Raw genomic sequence first — 20,622 nt, 5'->3', positions numbered from 1 at the left:
GGAATGCAAAGGTGGCAGACAAAGGGCAACAGTGAAACAAGACAAGGAATTCCTAACACATATAGAGTAACAATTTTGTGTGATAATGCTGATTTTTTTTTCCCTTTGAGTTGAGAAAACAATGATAGTATGATGCCAAGTACTGTAAAACATTTTCAGACATTTTGCAATATAAATCACATTGCAGCGTTAAAATCTGGGTAAAGAATTTTAACAAGTAGGGCCATGTTTAAAGCAAACACATTATAATGGAAAAAATAACTGTGCAAGTTTTATTTTCTGAGCACTAAATATTATTTATAACTTCACTTTATATATTCATTAAGTGTTATTGATTAAAAAAGTTTTAATATGAGAATATTTTAAAATATATTAACGTCATCCCGTATGACTGGTGTCGTCACATGATTCTCAATTAAAACACTTAAAGTACATTGTTTGAATATAAGATTTTAGTAATAAAGCAATAACATCTGCATAAAGGCAAAAACTACTTTGATGTGCAGTTTTAACCAATTTTAATTTTTGGTTCATTGAAAACCTTATTCGTCACTGGAAAAGCTGCCAGGTCAGCATATTTTAGCAAACTCATGTAAAATAACAACAACAAACCTAGGTGTTTATTCAGTACTGTAGCTAAATTGGTTAGGAATAAAGCCTCAACTGAACCAGATATTTTGTTGCAGCACAAGAGTAAAATGGCAGTTAGCAAGCTGCTTATTAAGAAGCCACAACTTGTTCCTGGAGAACTGGCCAAATATAGACCAATTTCAAATCTCCCGTTTATGTCAAAAATACTAGAAAATGTAGTATCCTCCCAACTATGTTCATTTCTACAGAGACATAGTATATATGAACAATTTCAGTCAGGATTTAGGCCACATCACAGTAAAGAAACTGCACTTATCAGAGTTACAAATGACTTGCTCTTATCATCTGATCGCGGCTGCATTTGTGCTTTTAGATCTTAGTGCTGCATTCGACACAATAGATCACGACATTCTCTTGAATAGGCTAGAGAATTATGTTGGCATTTGTAGACTTGCATTAGCATGGTTTAGGTCCTATTTAGCAGACCGCTGCCGCTTTGTCTATGTAAATGAGGAATTGTGAAATCAAACTAAAGTAAAGTATAGAGTGCTGCAGGGATCAGTTTTAGGGCTTCTGCTTTTCTCTTTGTATATGCTTCCCATGGGAGATATTATCAGGATTCGTGGAATAAGTTTCCACTGTTATGCAGACGATACCAAACTTTATATTTCTTCAAGACGTTATGAGATTTCACAATTCTCCAAATTAACAGAGTGTATCAATGAATCAAAGATTAGATGGCCAGAAATTTCCATCTACTCAATTTCGACAAAACGGAGGTAATAATTATTGGACCAAAAACCTCTAAAAACAAGCAGCTAAAATATAGTTTGACTCTCGTTGAATGTACTGTTAAATCGTCTTCAGCAGTGAAGAACTTGGTGTTATATTTGAAACCAATCTGTCCTTTGAAAATCAAATTACCAATGTTTGTAGAACAGCATTCTTCCACCTAAGAAATATTGCTAAATTGTGACACATGCTCTGTACTAAATCATAAAATGATCATAATATGTTATTAGAGACATAGGAAACATAAATTCAAATTAAAATACTCTGATAACAATGCTACAAACAGTATTTTCTACTTTGAAGTTTCTTTTCCGGGCCGGAATTTCTGTTTATGTTTTGACCTGTGTGATCCCACCCATAGCCCACTCAACAATAGTATTTAGACACAGCCGGGTTGCCAGATTTGAACAAGTTTGTAGGTAAACAACTCTTCGTGCTGCAGCCATGGAAGCCAGCAATTGAATTGGATCAGAGATAACAGATCCAGTTCCATCTTTGGAATGCTCTCGGGCAGCAATTTTTCTATGTAAAAAGCGGAATACAAGTGGAGCTCCTTTCTACTTGAATGGGGAAAGACCGAAATCTCCAAAACTATTGGTCAAGATTATGGTCAAAGAACATAATTCAAATCAGCAGTGAAATTTGACAACACTGGTATCATAAATTTTGCTACTTTACATCAGATTACACAACATAAACGCAATTTTACCAGCTTGTATAGCTGATGGACATACATGTTGTCGAGTTGATTGACAGGCTGTATCTAAAAGGTGATTGGCTCTTTTACCTGTAAGGCAGAACTTCCTTTCTACATCCGTTAATCGTTGGGCATTCCAGTTTTTCCGATTTATTTTAATAGAAGTGGTCCATCTCTGCTAAATAGTCTGATATATTCCACAGATACATGAGTTTACATTTTATTTTATTTTTTTCAATAACATTATTTACACTGGAATCAAAATTGTGGGGAATCAGGGTTTCAAAGAATTAAAGAAACTATGGTTATCCTGCCACATTTTTTCTAGGGTCATAATCATCTTGCAAATATGCCATCCTCCAGTTTTAAATCAGTACAGTTGATACAGTTAAATAAGGAGGGCTGTGATGCTGCCACTCAGAGGGGTGGTGCACCCTTCGTGTTGGAGACTTCATTAAGTGAGAATGACACCAAGATCCCTCGCTGTTAGAACTCAAACAGAAAGCTGGGAGTCTGGGCCCAGGCCTTTCCGTCTCAGAGATAATAATCTGATACTGTCCCTGTCAACGACGCTGTCCACAGGGTTTACTGCTGCTGTGCTAATTTCAGCTCAACCCTGCTTCCTCTGTTCTACAGTGTTTGCTTTGTTGATAATGATTTCAGATGGCACAAAGCCATAGAAATGATTTCTATCTTCCTAAGGCATGCAAATATATAGCATAAAGAAGATAGTAAAGTCGAATCCTGTGCAAACCAATGAGTGTCTTTTCATGTTTATCCACATTAACATTCAGGTTTTTGTCTTCTTAACATCAAATATGATAATAGCTGGAAATAGCAATGACGCGTTTACGCCGTTTTGACATATGGATTGAGACCTTCCAAAGCAGTACCAGCTCTGAATATAAATAGGCATTGCGCTTCAGTGTCATGAATCTGGACCTTCGCACAAATTTGTGGAATTAAAGTGAAATATTTTCCAGCATTGATGGTGACACAGGGGTCTGTGGTTCTGGGAGGCGATGTTTGAGACAAAGTTCCGTGGGGTCTCTCAGATAACGAATGCAGAAGTCTTCTCTCAACCACCCCCATCCCCATCACTTTCTATCATTAATCTGAATGCCTGTTTAATTTGTTCATTTCTCATGTGCCATGACAACACGTTCAGCCAGATTAGAATCAATGTCACACTGAAGTGTATAAGCAGGAGGCAAAGAACACATAATGTGAGAAAAAATGTAGAATGCATGAAATGTTGTAGAGATGTTGACAGAGAATAAATAACTGAAAAGAGGCTCCTTGCTGCTCCAGAAGAGCTTCAGTGGCTAAAACACATTAGCTGAGCTTATACTAGAGGAAAATCCATTCATTCTCACTCTGCTCTGCCCTAGAGCAGGTGTGTCCCCCATAAACTTTGCCGTTGTCATGACAGTTGGTGTTGACTAGGGATCGACCAATATATAGTCGAGGTTGATAAATCAGTCAGTTTTTTATATTATCAGCATCGGCCAATACATTTTCCAGTTTGGTCGAGTAGGTTCTCAAGCTGCAAAATGCACTGAGAATTGCCTGCTTACACACGAAAGAGCCATCTAAGACATGTAAATGACCAATCGCAGTTCTTTTTGTTGTTACTTGCCATTGTGTTACGATAAAAGACCGGTGTTCTACAACATCTCATTTAAACAGTCCGCATATCAGAACGGCGGCAGTCGCGTATGAACATATGATGTAAAAAGTGCTCTAGTGATTCATTTTAAAAGGCAAATATCAATAAAACTTCTATCATATACAATCTGAAAATATGTGATATCTTATAAAAACAGATGTAATTTACAAACCTCACAATTCTTGCGCAAATACAATGTTTTCTTCCTGTGGAGCGCTCTTATCTCTACCTCTGAAGCTCTTATTCTATCAGTCTGGATAAAATCTGTGTCCCTCTTACTCACGAATGTTGCATGATGGTCACTCTGTGACACTCCAGAAAGGTGATCCTTTTAACTTTCTATAAAAGGTAATTATATAGTGTAATTATTTCCTTTTTTAAGATGAGTTTCTCAATATTGAAACACATTACCTTTAAAAGTAATGTTCCCCTGCACAGCTCATCTATCAGATCTCATTAAGAGGCCAGAGGATAATAGCTTGGCTTATATGTGGAGATTTAGGTAAAAGACAAGACTGGATATCCCAGTGCCTGTAAGCCAGAGCTCTTTTAGCATCAGCAATAGAAATCCTACACTACCTACTGATAAGAGATCAGTGTAAGGGACTGGCCAGCTATCAGCCTGTGCTGAAACACGGTACTGCTAGTACAGGTGGAAAAATGCGAAGCTGACACAAGCTGCATGTGGAGAGGCACCTCCACTTCATCGCTATTCTCTGGCAGCCGTGGGGAGTGACCTTTCCAGGCAGAGTGCTTAAAATAGTTCCAATTTGATTGGATTAAAGGAAGCTAAAAGAGGAGAAAATAGACCCTTTTTCTTTCATTGATGCTAACCTTGAGGAGTGTCCCAGTGAGAAAGAGAAACCTTTGTCCATAAGAGATGAGGAGAAGTGAAAGGGGAGAACAAGGGTAGTGAAGTCATTTTACTGCATTTGAACAATATACATACATACCAATAAATGTGAGGTTATTGTAGAGTATACTTGCACTGTCATCACACTACATGGCAAAAAAAAGTGCTTTTGAACATTTGTCCTTCATATTCTTTTTGGGGTCTCAGAGACTAACCCCAGGTCTGGACTGGGAAGAGAAATCGATCCGGGATTTTACATGGCAACTGGCCCTAAAGTTGTTGTGCGGGGGGGTCAGGGGTGGCTGCTGTCCTTTTTCTGCATATCGCGGCACCGTTTTGAGGTCCATTCTGCATAACGCGTTGGCTCATTTTTGCTTATCGCGGCCCATTTGACATGTTTCGCAGATGCACCACCGGCCCGCTCGGTTCTCCTGCAGGCCAGTCCGCCCATGATCAGCCCCAAAGTGCGTTGGCCCATCTGGAAATGCCAGATTGCCAGTCCAACCCTGACTAACCCTGAAGGTATTCGATGAGTCTCAGGTCTGGATTTTGTGCAGGATGGTCACGTTCTTCCACACCAGACTTTGTAAACCATTTTGTATGCCTTGCTTAGTTTTGCTGGAAAAGAAAGATCACACCCAATTCTACTAAAAAGATTTTGTCTAAGTAATTTAATTGATTTTATGCACTTGTTAGTAATGGGGTTTCAGAGCCATCCATCCATCCATCCATCGTCAACCGCTTATCCTGTGTACAGGGTCGCGGGGGGCTGGAGCCTATCCCAGCTAACATTGGGCGAAAGGCGGGGGACACCCTGGACAGGTCGCCAGTCCATCGCAGGGTTTCAGAGCCACACCCATTAATTAGAAGGTGGTGTGTGCACATGCTTTTGGCCAAATAGCATTGTGTCAAAGAACAACTTGACTGACATCTTTTTAAGATATTTAAATAGAAATTGAATTTCACACTTTCATTTCTGAAAAAGTGTTGTAGTTTAAAAGTGATAATAAGATAATAAATAAGGTGCTTCTAGGAAGTGTTTGTTGTACCAATAGCATGAAGGCAATTTATTCACTTTCAAAAGGTGAGCGGGTATCTTTCCCTCAATTCAGAATCCTTCGTTTGTGTGCTTATAAATAATTGCAGATGTTGAGTGTAGAAAAGAAACAATGCATTAGCAAAAACACCGCAAACAGGGACAGGCGAAGGGGAGGTGAAGAGGGTGGGTTGCCAATTCCCTCCCATATTTCATTCTGTCCTTCAACAGATATGCTTAATTCTCCTTGTCTCATTTTCTAATCCAGAGCTATTTCATTATTTACGCACATACGCGCTCACACGTACACACAAAAAGGCTGTCTGCTTCCCCTTCTCTTCTGACTTCCTCCCCTGGGGATGGAAACAAAAGGTAATTAAAATAAATGAACTGGGGAGGGAATCAGAGTTTACTACATCTGCGATGTAGGAAGTGATGTTGATTACAAGTGCAAAGAGAGCGAGAGAATGTAGCTGCAGCTAATGAAGAGGCATGCTTGTTTGTTGGCTTCAGAGAAGACATCACAGTCCCCCTGATCCTTACCAAAAAGAACCGAGAAATTGCTTGCACACAGAGATGATGAACAGGTCTTCTTTCAAGAGTTTTTTAATTCACTCATAATTTTTTCACATATGCAACTGTCAGGCAACAGATTATTATTATCAATCATACTTTAGATTAACTGTACACTATGTAAAATTAGTAGCATAGACACAATACACAGGAGAGGTCAGAGTTCAGGATGGATGGGATTGAAGTTAGTATTGATCTTATTCACAATAGTGCTAGGGCTGCAACTAACGATTAATTTGATAATCGATTAATCTTTGATTATTTCTTCGATTAATCGAATAAAAAACAACATTTTATATCCTGGATTTCATTAAGATAACATAATTTTTTTTTAAGTAGAAATGATAAAGGGTGTAAGGATTTGGTTTGATTTACAGTACTAAATTCATGATTCTATACTCACAGAACGTTGAACAAAGCCTGAATCATGATAATTAACGTTTGAATTTTGTATTATTATTATTACTTTCAGGACATATACAAAACATTTCCTTTCATTACTTTTCTCCCCTTTTCTCTCCAATTTGGAATGCCCAATTCCCAATGTGCACTAGGTCCTTGTGGTGGCATAGTGACTTGCTTCAATCCGGGTGGTGGAGGACGAATCTCAGTTGCCTCCTCATCTGAGACCGTCAATCCGCGCATCTTATCATGTGTCTTGTTGAGCACATTACCGCAGAGACATAGCACGTGTGGAGGCTTCACACTATTCTCTGCGGAATCCATGCACAATACCCCACGTGCTCCACCGAGAGCGAGAACCACATTATAGCAACCACGAGGTTACCCCATGTGCCTCTACCCTCCCTTGCAACTGAGCCAATTTGGTTGCTTAGGAGACCTGGCTGGAGACACTCAGCACGAACTGGATTTTAACTCGCGACTCCAGGGGTGGTACTCAGCGTCTTTACTCGCTGAGATACCCAGGCAACTTTCTTTCATTACTTGTTAAACTTAACAAAAATGACTGTTCATTAAAGAATACAATGATCCATCAGGGATGGAGTGCAAATGGAGCCATCTGAAAAAAACTAAATTATGTTTGAATCATATGCTTGTACACTGTCACGGAATATTTACATTTTAAGTATGCTTATCCAGTAAAATAATGTTTGCCATAGTATACATTTAATTACATTTGGCATTATCAGGACTACCAAATATCAGGATCCTTCAGATTATTATACATTATATTCAGCATTATATACTGTTTGATATAGTACAATCATCTGTAAACGCAGTGGTATCGTGGTATTATGTTGCATGGTTGGTAAACTGCAAAGCACAGTTTAATCCAAATGATTGCGCTCCCTTTCTCCATTTCCAGTAGCGGTTTTAACCACCACGCAAACCATGCAATTGCATGGCGCCCCCTTTGTCGGGGGCCCCCGCCCCGGTAGGAAAGTTCTGCAAAAAACGCTTCAGGGGTGATATGTTGTCTGGGTATACGCATGAATATGCTGTTGTCTGTGGTCTCAGAGCGGTTCACAAAGCTGCTGGGGTTGGGTCAGCAGGATTTTAGGTTCGAGTTTGTAATTTATGAAAAAATGTAAAGGCCTTCTGAACTTGTTTTACCCATGCACTCTCGCTCACAGACACGTGTGAACGGATGAGGGGCCGTTCACTACTGTCGGGCGTGGTCGGGTTGCAGACCTCTAATAGACATACAGTTTCTTCAGTGGGTTGAACTGTTATTTAAAGTTTTCACTAGACACATAACTCCAGACAACATGATTTGTGGAAAATTAGATGCAATCTAGGAGCTTTCTGATAGCTTTTTACAGTGTATGTCATTGAAGAGACCGTACATCTATCCCACAGAGCCTCGTTTTCATTCCTGTCAAAAAAAAAGATGGGGGTACTGTTAATAAAGTCTCGAAGGATAGAGATTGACCGATATATCAGACGATATTTGGCCATTTTGAGATTATCGGCATTGGTAATCAAACCAATAAAAGAGTGCATTTACATGCAAAATCTTACATTAATTATGCTTAATAAGTCAACAATGTAATTTTAACTTCTTAAACTTTTTTTTTTTTACCTAAAACCGATCAGCACGTGTAGATTTTTGCACAGTATCGCGGATTCGCACTGCATGTAAACACCATTACCGCCATTCTTACCAGCTTATTCAATGTATACAAGTGTTATGCACAAACCCGTTTACATTTTGACATCAAAAGAAGATTTTTTGATAAAGCTGTTTTTTTGTTAATTACAGCGTATTGCTGTGCATGTATACACACTCAGATAACCGAACACGCTTAGCAGATAAACAGATTTGCTAGTTCCCCTTGGCTATGTCCAAGAGAATAATAACATTTATTAATTTATAATAAAAAACAAACATTTTTGTTTCCAATATTGTTTAAAATGTGAACATGTAAAATTTTATTTCAGCAATTTTGTGTATGTTTTTTGGGAACATTTGTAATTGCATTAGAACATATTTCCTGTAACGCAACTGGTAGAGCAGAGCATTAGCATTGCCAATGACATGGGATTGATTCCCAGGGAATGCACAAACTGCTTAAATGTATACCATGAATGCACTTTAAGTCACTTTGATAAAGAATCCTATATATATTATGTGTACTACATCAGCATTTAATTGTCCAACCTGCTCTTTAGGCATTGTATTGGCCATTGAAAAACCTATATCGGTCGACCACTAGATTTGCACCATACTGGCTTTATATTACAGCATTAGCATTTCTGAGAGTATTTATCTCCCAGCTTCTATTGGTATTAAGCACCACAGATGTAATTTTCCCTTTTCCTGACTCTGCCCTCTGAGACAACAAACAATTAACATTACATATAGCAAAAAAAAAAATAGCACCACGGTATTGTAACACATTTACATCACAACAATCAAGGTGACATATCAACACATATAAACAGCAAAACAAAAAATAAATCCCTCTGAGGTTCATGATCAGGCATTTGAACTTATCATGAATTCATTTGGATGAGTTTACACAAAAAGGAAGTATAATTTAGCCAATCTTCAGTGTAATGCTTGTATGACACCCCTCTCTCAAAGCAACGACATCATTCTCATTCATTACCACATACATATGAACCAACTCAACTGTGTGGAGCAAAGGCTGATACGCTGGCACCATGGAAACATGGATCACTGACAGGCAAACATACTAGACGGCCCGCTAACAAGACAAGCAGCTTAAGTGAGCGGACTACTTTACATATTAATAAGCAGCTGGGCTCCATTTGAGTCATTCACATAGACTGCTTTGCATTTGGAAAAGCTCGGGCCGTATTTAATATTGTTTATGTATGAGTGTACACTGATTAAAGATGAGTAACACTGCAAGTTTGATGTGACAGAGAATATCCAAGGATATTCTTCTTATATTATGGTTCTTGTCAAAGCTAGTAAAGAGGTATTACTTTGCCTCAGTTGGCATCACATTGCAATCAAGCAGGACATTTTTTTTTTTTTTTTGGCAAATAATTTAAAATCATTACTTTCTATTAAGATAAACAAACAAGAAATCTGCAACAATGACAGTAAATTCAACAAATATGCTGTGGGGGAAAATGGCCTTTACTAAACTAAAATGATATATTTTTTTGGAAACGTCAGGTTCAGCTGGAGCAGTTCTTTTAACTATAAAGGGTCACGCCTCATAATTTAATCCACAGGTGAGTAGAGTACAAAAAGAGACAGAAAATGAGATAAAAAAATGAAAGACTTCCCTTTGATAAATGTGCTTGGTTCTTCCTGGCTGGCATCCCTGAATTGCCACCATGAAAATTGTGGGTTTTTGTAGTCCATCAGATATTCAAAAGTCATTTAAAAATGGTCACAAACCTACCGCTTACATATTCCATACATAATAAATACCGCTTGTGGCTTTGATTCTTTAGTTAATAAGTCTTTCGATGAGGTGCTTGGCGTTAGCCGTTAAAACAGACTGGTCCAATGTGGAATCCAAACTTCTGGTTGTTATTTCCAAAGTCCGATACTGCTATATCTAGGATTGGAAGCAGCTCTGATCGTGGAGAGTCTATCTGCAGCACTGTCCTGTCTTGACCCTTACGTGTCTGTGGGAAGGAAATTGCATATGAGTTTAAAAGAAGGTTTCTGGGTTCGAGTACCTACTTTGAGAGAAAAGGGTTTTAGAGTGTAGTCTTTCTCTAGGATGAATTGCTGAGTGTATCCCTGTGAGGCATTTCTATTGGATAATGCATTATACTCCTGCTGAAATAGGCTTATTTTAGTGCTAATTTAGAATTAGCTGATTGTTTTTAGCTCCTCAGATTGAAGGCTGATTGGGTGAGTCATTAAAACTGCAACAAACTAACTGTGGGAGTTTCTTCTCTTTTGATTAATGAAGTGCTAAACTAATACACTGTATGACCAAATGATTTGGACTCCCAAACTCCCATGTCATTTCAAAACTAGTCCTCCTTAACAGCTTGCACTCTTCTGGGCAGGCTTTTAACTTTATGTTAGAACATGGCTGCAGGGATTCTGACAAAAGAGCATCAGAGCAGTCAGGCATTGATGTTGGGTGATGGGCCTGGCTTAAAGTCAGCATTCCAATTCATCCCAAAGGTGTTCAGTGGGGTTCAGGTCTAGGCTTTGTAGAGGCCAGTCATCTCTTCCATACTAGACTTACTTTGAGCACAGGGGCATTCTCATGCTGGAACTAGAAAAGGGCCCTACCCAAACGGTTGCCACAAAGTTTGAAGCACACAATTCTTAGAATACCATTGTATGCTGTAGCATTATTTGTCTTCATGGGAATAAGGGAGCTAGCCAAACTTGTTAAAGGGATAGTTTATCCAAGAATAAAAATTATGTAATAATTTACTCACTCTCATGCCATCCCAGATGTGTATGACTTGTTTTCTTTTTCTGAACACAAATACAGATTTTTTGGAAGTAAATGGCGACCAAAACTTTGAAGCTCCTAAAAGCACATAAAGTCAGCATAAATGTAATCCATAAGACTCCAGCAGTTAAATAATTTCTTCAGAAGCAATATGAAAAGTGTGGATGAGAAACAGATACATTTGAAATCCTTTTTTCCCCATCCAGTTTTATTTTCACTTTCACATTCTTCTCCTTTCGTTTTTGGTCGATTCCCATTCTATTGCCACCTACTGTGCAGGGAGGAGAATTTGTTGTAAAAAGGACTTTTTTATACAAATAGGAAATAAATAGGAAATATTTATTGTTATCTCACCCACACCTATCATATAGTTTCTGCAGATATGTATTCAATGACTGGTGTTTTATGGATTACTTTTATGCTGCCTTTATGTGCTTTTTGGAACTTCAAAGGTCTGATCACCATTCACTTGCATTTTATGGACCTACAGAGCTGAAATATTCCTCTAAAAATCTTCGTTTGTGTTCAGCAGAAGAAAGTCATATACAGCTGGGATGGCATGAGGGTGAATAAACATTTTTTGGACAAATAGTGTAGTTTCCCCTTAAAAGTCACCTCACCTGACAACCATCATACAGTGATGTGATAAAGGATGATTTGGCTTGTGTCATCTCCTCGTCGTTGCCTCCGCGGAACCTCACGGCATGCTGGTGGCTGTGGCTGGTCAAGTCGTACCAGCCGATGGAGTTCTGGCAGGTGTAGGTGAAGGTCTGCTTGCCTGTAGCACTGAGGAGCTTCAGGAAGGTCAGCTGCACCACGGGCACTGAGTTTCCATCAGCATCAATGTACGAGAACTACAGAAGTGGGCAATTATGGGTTAGAACCACTCGACTTAGCACTTAAACACTCACTAGAAGAAATACTAAAGGAAAATTTTATTTTTCTTTTAAAAAAAAAAAAAAACACACAAAAAGTTGAAGTAAGTTATTGACCTCAATCAATCGGTTGAAATAAATTGTGTTCTATGTAATAAAAACGTATAATATAGAAGATCAAAAGACCCATTTAAGATACAGTTGTTTCATGCTTTTATGACACTGAGGGTGGGGATTTGATTATCATCAGGCAGAAAATGAGCAAATCAGATCAGTTTTGACATTTATAATCTGCTACCAAACTATGGTCTTCCCTTCAGTTAAGAAAACTGTTAATGGGTTTAGTAGGGCCCTATTAAATCCATTGTATTTATTCCCAAATTCTGTGTTTTCCGTTTTGTTTTCTCTAAATTGTGGGTTTTAAAGTTTAATTAAATGTTTTCATAAAAAAAAAAAAAAAAGAATAAAATTCATAGAATTTTAATACAATTAAATCAGAACAACTGCTTTCAACATACCATTGCATTGATTTGTATTAAATGAAGAGCATCTATACTGATCCTCACACAATCCAAAACCCAAATTGGAGTTTTTATTATTATTATTAATAATAATAATATTATTTGATAAAATACAGTGCTGCACAGTAGAGCATCCCAGTATTAATGAAAGCAGTGATGAAACACTTGTTTGAGATATTGCTTAAATACAATGTAATTATTATTGATATATTATTATGATCACTACTACTACTACATTGAATATTGCTTTTATTTTGCCGTTTTGGTGGAGAACCAGTGTCACGTATTCCCTGTTTTTGTGCCTAGTCTTTTATTTTGAAATTCTTGTTTAGTTCCCCGTTCCTGTTTCCTGTTAGTTTTGTAGTCCTTTGTAGTTTTCTTTCATAATTGTTTTTCCCCTGATTGTTTTCCCCAGGTGTTCCTCATTCCCTTGTTTACCCATGTGGAATTAAGCCCTTGTTTCTCCTGGTTTCTTGGTCAGTCTTCACATGTGTTTTCATATTCTGTGTCTGGTTTCCTGTGTTTTGTTTCCTTTTATTCTGAGTTGCTTTGTTTATCTTTTGTTTCATTAAGAGCTGCATTTAGATCCTCATTCCTCATGTGCTTTGTCACAACCAGATGTTTTTGATGGCTTCACTTCTCACCTCCATATAAGCAGTTTGCTATATGGGTTAATGTGCTTATTAATCTGCAAAAGGCTATGATTTATATATAGAAATATATAGTCTGCATGTGCTACCCATTTCACAGTGGATAAAGTGATCTGCTCTTTGTCATTAATATGCTCCAGAGGGCACGTGATGTTCATGATATGGTTAATGTGTAAGCAGTGGCTTCTCACATTCACTTACTGTTGAAACACGCAGCTCATGCAGACTGTAAATCTCACCCCTTTTGTGGTTTGATAATCACACTAGGATATATCACGAATCACAAATTTTTATTTGATAAATTGTGCATTTATACATTAATTTAATTCCAATTGTGTCAAACATTTTGCATTTTATAGTTCATTCCATTTTTATGACTGGATTCTGTGATTCCGTCTGTAAAATCATATGGCCCTAGTTTAGAGAAATGTTCTGGGTTCAGTATAAGTTGATCTCAACCAACAGCATTTGTTGCATAATCTTAATTACCACAAAAATATTTTGACTTTTGTTAGAGCACTTACATATATTCTTATGTAAACAGATATTTTATCAATTAATCTGTAAAGTTATATAAATCGCCATGGGACAACTGTTTTAGGTGGAAGAACTTCCAGTTAGTCGTGACCGCATAATTCCTGTCATGTTGCCAGCACATCAATGAAGAGTCTCGCACCTGGTGTCAGGTAAATATGCGGCATACATTCTTTTAATCAAAGTTAATTCTGTAGACACTTTTACTGTTTGACATCTATCCAAACTTGCAATCTCCTACATTTTAATTTGTAACGAAGGCAGAATGACATCTGTCTCACTGGATCTCCAAACAAGGTCAGATGTCACAACTTATGAATGAGCTCCAAGTGAAATAGGCCTTAGCTGTTAGTTTCAACCATCATGTAATGAGTCAAGACGGATGGAGGTCGCTAGTATGCACTCAAGTTTGTTTGGCCCGAGGCATTTCAGATAGAGCCGCATATAAATTCCATCATATCCCTTATTCAGACCAGACATATACATTTATTATTTTATTTTCATCAAAGACACATATCCATTGAGTTCTTCTTCTCAGTTGATTGTTTGACAGTTTAGAAAACCTCTTTTATCAAGTTACGGCATTAATTTGAGAGCAAAAAGCCTCCACAGCAACTGATCTATTTATTACACCAGACACATTGCAGAAACAAAGTTTCTAACAGAAATGTGTCCTTAATCTGCAATAAACAATTTTGTGAAGAACTGCTATATGAAAAAGCTTCTAGAGCTAAACTTAGAACTCCAGACATGTTGACAGAAAGACAGTTAAAAGACAAGACTGAAACATTTGAAGAGGACTGCACCTGCTTGCCCTTTCTGTACTGGCTGTACCAACTGTCCGGTTTCTCTTTGTTCCAGGCGGCCAGCTTCACCTGTATTGAGACGAGGAGACATATCAGACATGTTTTTCTCCAGACTCCAGAAGGCCTGTTGAACTGGAGATGGCAGGAAAACGTGTGTGGTGTACATGAGTGTGGTTTACGATTTACCATTTCAAAACGTTTATCAGGGTGCAGACAGGTCTCCCCCTCTGCGGTAAAGTTGCACAACACCTTGATGGAGTCTTTGTGGCACCCTTGGTTTGGGTCAATCCAATATTCACCTGAGGGGGTGGATTGCAGGATTTCTTTTAAAAATAATTTATTTACTAATTTGGCATAATACATAAGTGTACTTATTCAACAAATTGAACAATTGATTTGAGGTATCGTTTATGTCCACAGCACAAATGGTACAGGACACAGACAATTAGTTTAATACATGGGGTTAGGGTTCATTCAATTCCCAATGCCAATAAGCAATAGTAAAAATGATACAATAGCAAACACTTCTAATATCTCCCCATATTGCGTCTAAAACGTATGATATTAACTTCTTCTCATGTGATATTGCAAAATTTATTTTGAGAATATTAGGCTATGTTTTGTTACAAAGTAAGATGGTATTTGGTTTTAGCTTTGTGTGTGGATCTCCTTACCGTCTTTGTATTCTGGGTGACACAACATCAGCTCCTTGCAAGTGCGAGCGGGACTCTCAAAGGTCCCAAGTGGCTTTCTCATGAGCTCCACCTCTGTTTTCATTGAGTTGAGTGATGCAAACACCTCCTCCATGCCCTCTGGTTCATCCAATGGCTCGTCTGCCTGTAGGAAGTCCTCCATGTTCAGTTGAATTTCTTCCTCCTCCTCAGACTCTTGCCTGGTTCCAGCTCCTTGTCGATTTGAGTGTCTCCTTCGCTTTTTACGCCCATCTCTAATTGGCAGTGGCTCAATCATGGTGGCTGGCGGGCCCTAGAAGAATAGAATGTTGGGAGACGTGAGGAGAGGTAATGGGCAGAGGACAAACAAAGCAAAAAGGAAAGTAAGGAGAGATCATGATGGCTCACAGGTGGGCCAGGCGGGCCGTAAGGTCCTGTATCTCCTTTTTGACCGATGGCTCCCTATGGGTGAGAGAAACAGAAACACTTTAGTCAGACATCTCTAAAATTGACCCTTCTCTCAAAGAACCCTGCCAGCTCAGCACTTCATATGGCGATTCATTCAGAGGGATAATCCAAGTAGGAGCAGCATGATAGAATTCAAGCACTGCCAGTGTCTCTCACAGATATCATAACAGTAGCAAGTTCTCACTGGTAAAAAATAGTTCTAATACAGATCAGAGTAAACAAATACCACAGAAACATAGATATAGCTCAGAGTTTGTAAAATAAGGCTGTAGTGAAAAAATCTACCAACCTCATCTCCTTTAGACCCTTTCTCACCAATGACACCCTACCAGTTCGAGAGAAAATAACAGTAATGAAAAACAGGTATTATGATGCCTCAAAGCTGCTGCATCTAAACACAATGGTAGCTTAGTACTTTTATAAGCAGTTGTTATTCTACAACAAAGCTGAGGTTTAATCATTAAAGGAGTGAGGAAAAAGTGATATGAAAAAAAAAACAACTCACAGACAACCCAGGGGGTCCCGGTGGGCCGGTAGGGCCAGGGAGACCAGCAACACCCTATTATCAAGAGATCAAATTGATATCATCAATAACAACATCATTAATAGGATACATCCATGGCAATTGTAAAAAAAAATAAACAAATCTTCATAACTAACAGACTCTAAATCTATATGCCAAATCCATCTTGTGGTAAAGAAAACATAAATATGTACTAATGGTAACAGAACCATTCAAATTTCAAGAAAGACTAGATAATAATATTTAATTTTATTCAAAAAGTCAGAATATTACTGAATCACTGTCATGTCAAGAACATTCAAGAAAAGTCTTCCACTAAATAATTTAATAAAATAATGTTATTATTCATATTACATACAGTAGTTTAAAGATTTAATCTTTCAATTTGTTCATACAATTTTTATCTTATAAAATATGTTGCAATGGTCCCTGATCTCACACCCAGGACAAAATCTTCTATGTCAACTGAAGACTTTAGAAAGTACAAAAAATACTGGCCATCCTCCAAACAAATTCTCATAAAGTGAAATGATCCTACTTATTTTTCTCAGGTTTCTGTAGAACTCTACTGAGCATGTGCTGAATAAGTGTCATCACTTTTGCTTGTTTGTGTATGTTTACAATTGCAAATTTACTGGCCCTCTTAATCCTTCATAAAATATACACATACAATCTAAAAGCATTGCTCACACTAGCAATATAATGCTGATAATAAATAAATAAATACATATATATATATATATATGTTTAGAACAGATGTATACATACACCATCTCCTTTGGGGCCTTGTAGTCCCTGATTTCCTGGCAGCCCTCGATCTCCTTTCTCCCCCAACTCTCCTGGAGGTCCAATCAGTCCAATAAGCCCACCATGACCCTGGAAGGCACAGAGAACAGTGGAACTAAGGTATATGGCCAGAGCACCAAGCCATTACAATTTTGCAAACACAAAGACTTGACACTATATCACTGTGATGACAGTGCTGGTAAATTATGCTTTTAGAATTTGGGAGTTATTGAGATGTTTACAAGCTGTTTTCCAGCTGCACTGTTTAGGTCTCATGTGAAGAAAGCACAACCATGATGCAGTCAGGTAATCATACCTCACACTGTCAAGTATTTTGGTTGCTCTCATACCTTATCCCCCTTAATGCCGGAATCTCCTTTCAGCCCGGGTAATCCAGCTGGCCCCTATATAAAACAAAGCCGGTCATATTAGCACTTAAATTTCATTGTGCAGCAGAATGTGCGGCAAGCCCCAAATCATTTGTCTTCTTTTCTTAAAGCTCTATTTGATACTGTTGTAGATCGATATGGGAGAGAGAGAAGTGGTGGAAACCCTACCATAGGGCCAGGGGGTCCGGTTTGTCCTGGGGGCCCATTTAACCCTTGTTCCCCCTGGAGAAAAAGCAGACAGAGTGATCAATTCAAGATAGATTAAGTGGTCAGAGAGGTCGGTAACAAGCGTGGTTAGATATCAGTTATCTACAGCAGACGCTGTGGATAGATATACTGAGACTCACAGCAGAGCCTGGAATCCCACGCAGTCCCTCTGGACCAGGATTTCCAGGTTGTCCCTGAGGCCCCACAGGCCCTGTCTTACCCATCGGACCCTCAGTGCCAGCAGAACCCTGGAGAGGAGCACGTTGACTTGCTCATATTTAAATGCCAGATATGAGAGTTTAGATAAAGCATATTTTAAAAGGACTCACCTTGGCCCCTTTCTTCCCCTGTTTCCCTTCTTTTCCTACAGGACCTACATGACCCTGTGTGGAAGCAACAGAGATTAGTATTGGTCACAGTTTAATAAGACTTCAAACATTGCCAAAATAAACAAAACAGTGGTGAAACCCACCCTCCGTCCAGGTGGTCCTGGAGGGCCAGGCTCCCCTGAGGCTCCATGGGGCCCCTGTAGAATATAGAATATGAATATTAATTAGTTTTCCATATTTTTGATACATTGAAATCACTGATTAATCAAGTGCTGTAGAAAGTAACTTACAGCTTTACCAGGATCTCCATTATCCCCTTTGGCTCCTGGTCCACCATCCATACCCTATAAAAAGCAATAATGTATAAATATGAAGCAGGTTAACATGTGAGTTCACAGTCAAAATGCTTGAATCTTGAATCTATGCAGGTCATATTTGGTGTACTTACATTAGCACCTGACACTCCAGAGGGGCCCGGGTCTCCAGGGAAACCAAGGGGGCCCTATGGAAGGAAAGTTCAAATTAAAATGATTCTTACATTATCATTGCTTTAACTAAGGGGAAAGAGTAGCACTCACTAGGTTTCCTCTGGGTCCATCTGCTCCAGGGATGCCTCTGATTCCTGGGGGTCCTGAGGCCCCAGGGGGGCCAGTATCACCCTTCTCACCCACCTCACCCTTTTCTCCCTTGAAATCAAGACAATGGGGAATTTAGTGATACATGGTGAATAAAAGATTTGGAATTAAGGGGGTGGGGGGAGGGGAGTAGGGAATACGTACGGGTGGGCCAGTTTCCCCTGGATTTCCTGGACTTCCTGCTTCTCCGTCTTCACCCTAGACAAACCATAAGATAAAGAGCAAAAGAGACTGAAAAAGGGAGAGCCTAAGAAGCGATCATACATCATACTTAGACTTACATGTTTGCGTAGTTACAGAGGCAGCACTTTCCAACAAATAAACACAACCTCCCTCATAAATCACAAAAACACTTGTACTTATACACAGAGAGACGTCTACCTTTTCTCCCACCACTCCTGGCTGGCCCACTCCGCCTGGAATGCCTTGAGGACCCTAGCCTCACAGGAAAAAGTCAGTCAGTTTCATACATAATGCATTTGAGGCAGACTGTTGACTTTACAGTGATGAGATTTCAGAGTACTGAGCACTGTCACCATGTATATGTAATCACATTTTATTAAGCTAAAATGCCATATTGCTCTGCTTTTCTAGGCTGAGGCATTTATGGCTGCGGTGCCTGTGAACGACTCTCTTGTTGAGTCTAAACTGAAGTGGCTTCCCTGGTCACTGTAGTCTTTGTGCTGAGTGCTTTTATGTCAGGAGCATGCAAGAAACCAAATGGATGACCAACACATATATACCTGCTTCTTTCCCCCATCTCCTTTCTTGACTACCTCCACTGCCTTCACATTGCTACACAGCAGGATCGCCCCCTGAAGCGCATATCTTCTCATCTCCAACTTTGTGAGTGCCGGCATGCGTGTCACTTCTATGCCTTGGCAGGTCACCATTCTCTCACTTTTCAATTATTAACACATGGGAGATGTTTAAAAGCGGCGATTAATAGAGGTAAATATAACTCTCTCTCAGGGATGACAGTCTAATATTACTTAAGCCTTCATAGAGAAGTAAATATAACTCTAGTAGAGGGATTATATCCTTGTTAATAATTTAAAGCTCAAAATCAGCAGAGGGTGGGCAGAAAGAGATACGGAGAGGACTGAGGAAAAAGAAATGAGGTGTCTGTATGCGACCTCATAGTAGTCTGGGGGGTTGTCATCTTCTGTACATGAGCCACAGTGCGGCCAAGCGTTGATACAACAGGTTTTTGATGGCTTTTGAGTCGAGAAACAGAGGCTGAATGCGAATTTCCGTATCTTCATGGTATTGTACTGAATTCAAGCAAGAATTTCTTGACCATTGATGAGGTGCATTCTGTAGGTATGCAGGTGTATTGGTATCACATATTGTATGGGATAGCAAAGTGTCCACTGGTTACTCACTTCAGATTCTCAGCGGATGGAGTACATCATCTGGGTATTGTTCACCAATTGTATCAATAATACAGAGTATTTCGACATCCTACTCATTTGACATGATGCTTATGGCATACTGTGCAACAGGAAAGTATGCATATTCAGATTTATTATGAGTCAGCAGTGTTGGGATGTTAAACCACAACACAGCCCCCAATCAGTGCTAATCTACTGTCCTGCGTTTGAACCCTACAGCACCACAGTCTGACAGGCAGGAGGAAAACACAATGACACTTACCTCTCCCCCAATAGGTCCCTGGGGGCCACGTGGACCATGTTGTCCTGGAGGGCCCTGATGAAATGGAGAAAGATTAAGCATTTACCACATATCATTAGACATATACTCACACCCCATCTTTCTCTTTTGCTCTCTCTCCCCCTCTTTTTGTACAATCAGCACCTTTCTCTGTGTCAGAGAGGTATTTTTCAGTACATCTCTGACAAGGTGGTGACAGGCTATTACAGACGGGCTGATTTCCTCTCTACGTGCTGTGTCTGGGTTTTAATGAGTACCATCTAACTTCTCCATTCTCCTGTTACACTGCATGGATTCTGAACTGCTGAGGCATCCCTCTTACTTCTGCGCAAGGCGTAACACAAGTCATTAATCTAACTGGCCAAACTCGATGCTAGCAAAGGTAGTGCGCAGCAAACAATCTCCACTGAGAGATATTACTGCTGTGTGAGGAATCCAGCTGGATAGACTACAGTGATGATCAACACCAAGACGG

General features: G+C 39.1%; 1 protein-coding gene across 1 annotated transcript in view; it reads right to left on the bottom strand.

Moving 5' to 3' along the window:
- Positions 1–6,232: 6,232 nt before the first annotated feature.
- LOC127652489 (collagen alpha-1(XI) chain-like) overlaps positions 6,233–20,622 on the bottom strand; it is a 93,299-nt gene continuing 78,909 nt past the window's right edge. The window contains exons 48-67 of the mRNA XM_052138636.1: positions 20,130–20,183; positions 18,855–18,908; positions 18,618–18,671; positions 18,417–18,524; positions 18,287–18,340; positions 18,129–18,182; positions 17,982–18,035; positions 17,839–17,892; positions 17,650–17,757; positions 17,471–17,524; positions 17,264–17,317; positions 16,896–17,003; positions 16,110–16,163; positions 15,894–15,929; positions 15,545–15,598; positions 15,140–15,449; positions 14,652–14,764; positions 14,466–14,534; positions 11,700–11,933; positions 6,233–10,285 (exon numbers count right to left, since the gene is read on the bottom strand). Of these exons, the coding sequence (XP_051994596.1) occupies positions 10,139–10,285; positions 11,700–11,933; positions 14,466–14,534; positions 14,652–14,764; positions 15,140–15,449; positions 15,545–15,598; positions 15,894–15,929; positions 16,110–16,163; positions 16,896–17,003; positions 17,264–17,317; positions 17,471–17,524; positions 17,650–17,757; positions 17,839–17,892; positions 17,982–18,035; positions 18,129–18,182; positions 18,287–18,340; positions 18,417–18,524; positions 18,618–18,671; positions 18,855–18,908; positions 20,130–20,183 (1,827 nt within the window). The 3' untranslated portion in view covers positions 6,233–10,138. The remainder of the gene's footprint in view (positions 10,286–11,699; positions 11,934–14,465; positions 14,535–14,651; positions 14,765–15,139; positions 15,450–15,544; positions 15,599–15,893; positions 15,930–16,109; positions 16,164–16,895; positions 17,004–17,263; positions 17,318–17,470; positions 17,525–17,649; positions 17,758–17,838; positions 17,893–17,981; positions 18,036–18,128; positions 18,183–18,286; positions 18,341–18,416; positions 18,525–18,617; positions 18,672–18,854; positions 18,909–20,129; positions 20,184–20,622) is intronic.

This window comes from Xyrauchen texanus, chromosome 12, assembly GCF_025860055.1.
Source record: "Xyrauchen texanus isolate HMW12.3.18 chromosome 12, RBS_HiC_50CHRs, whole genome shotgun sequence".
Classification (NCBI taxonomy): Eukaryota; Metazoa; Chordata; class Actinopteri; order Cypriniformes; family Catostomidae; genus Xyrauchen; species Xyrauchen texanus.
The sequence above is the reverse complement of the archived record's forward strand: the minus strand, read 5'-3'. Positions and strand labels throughout refer to the sequence as shown.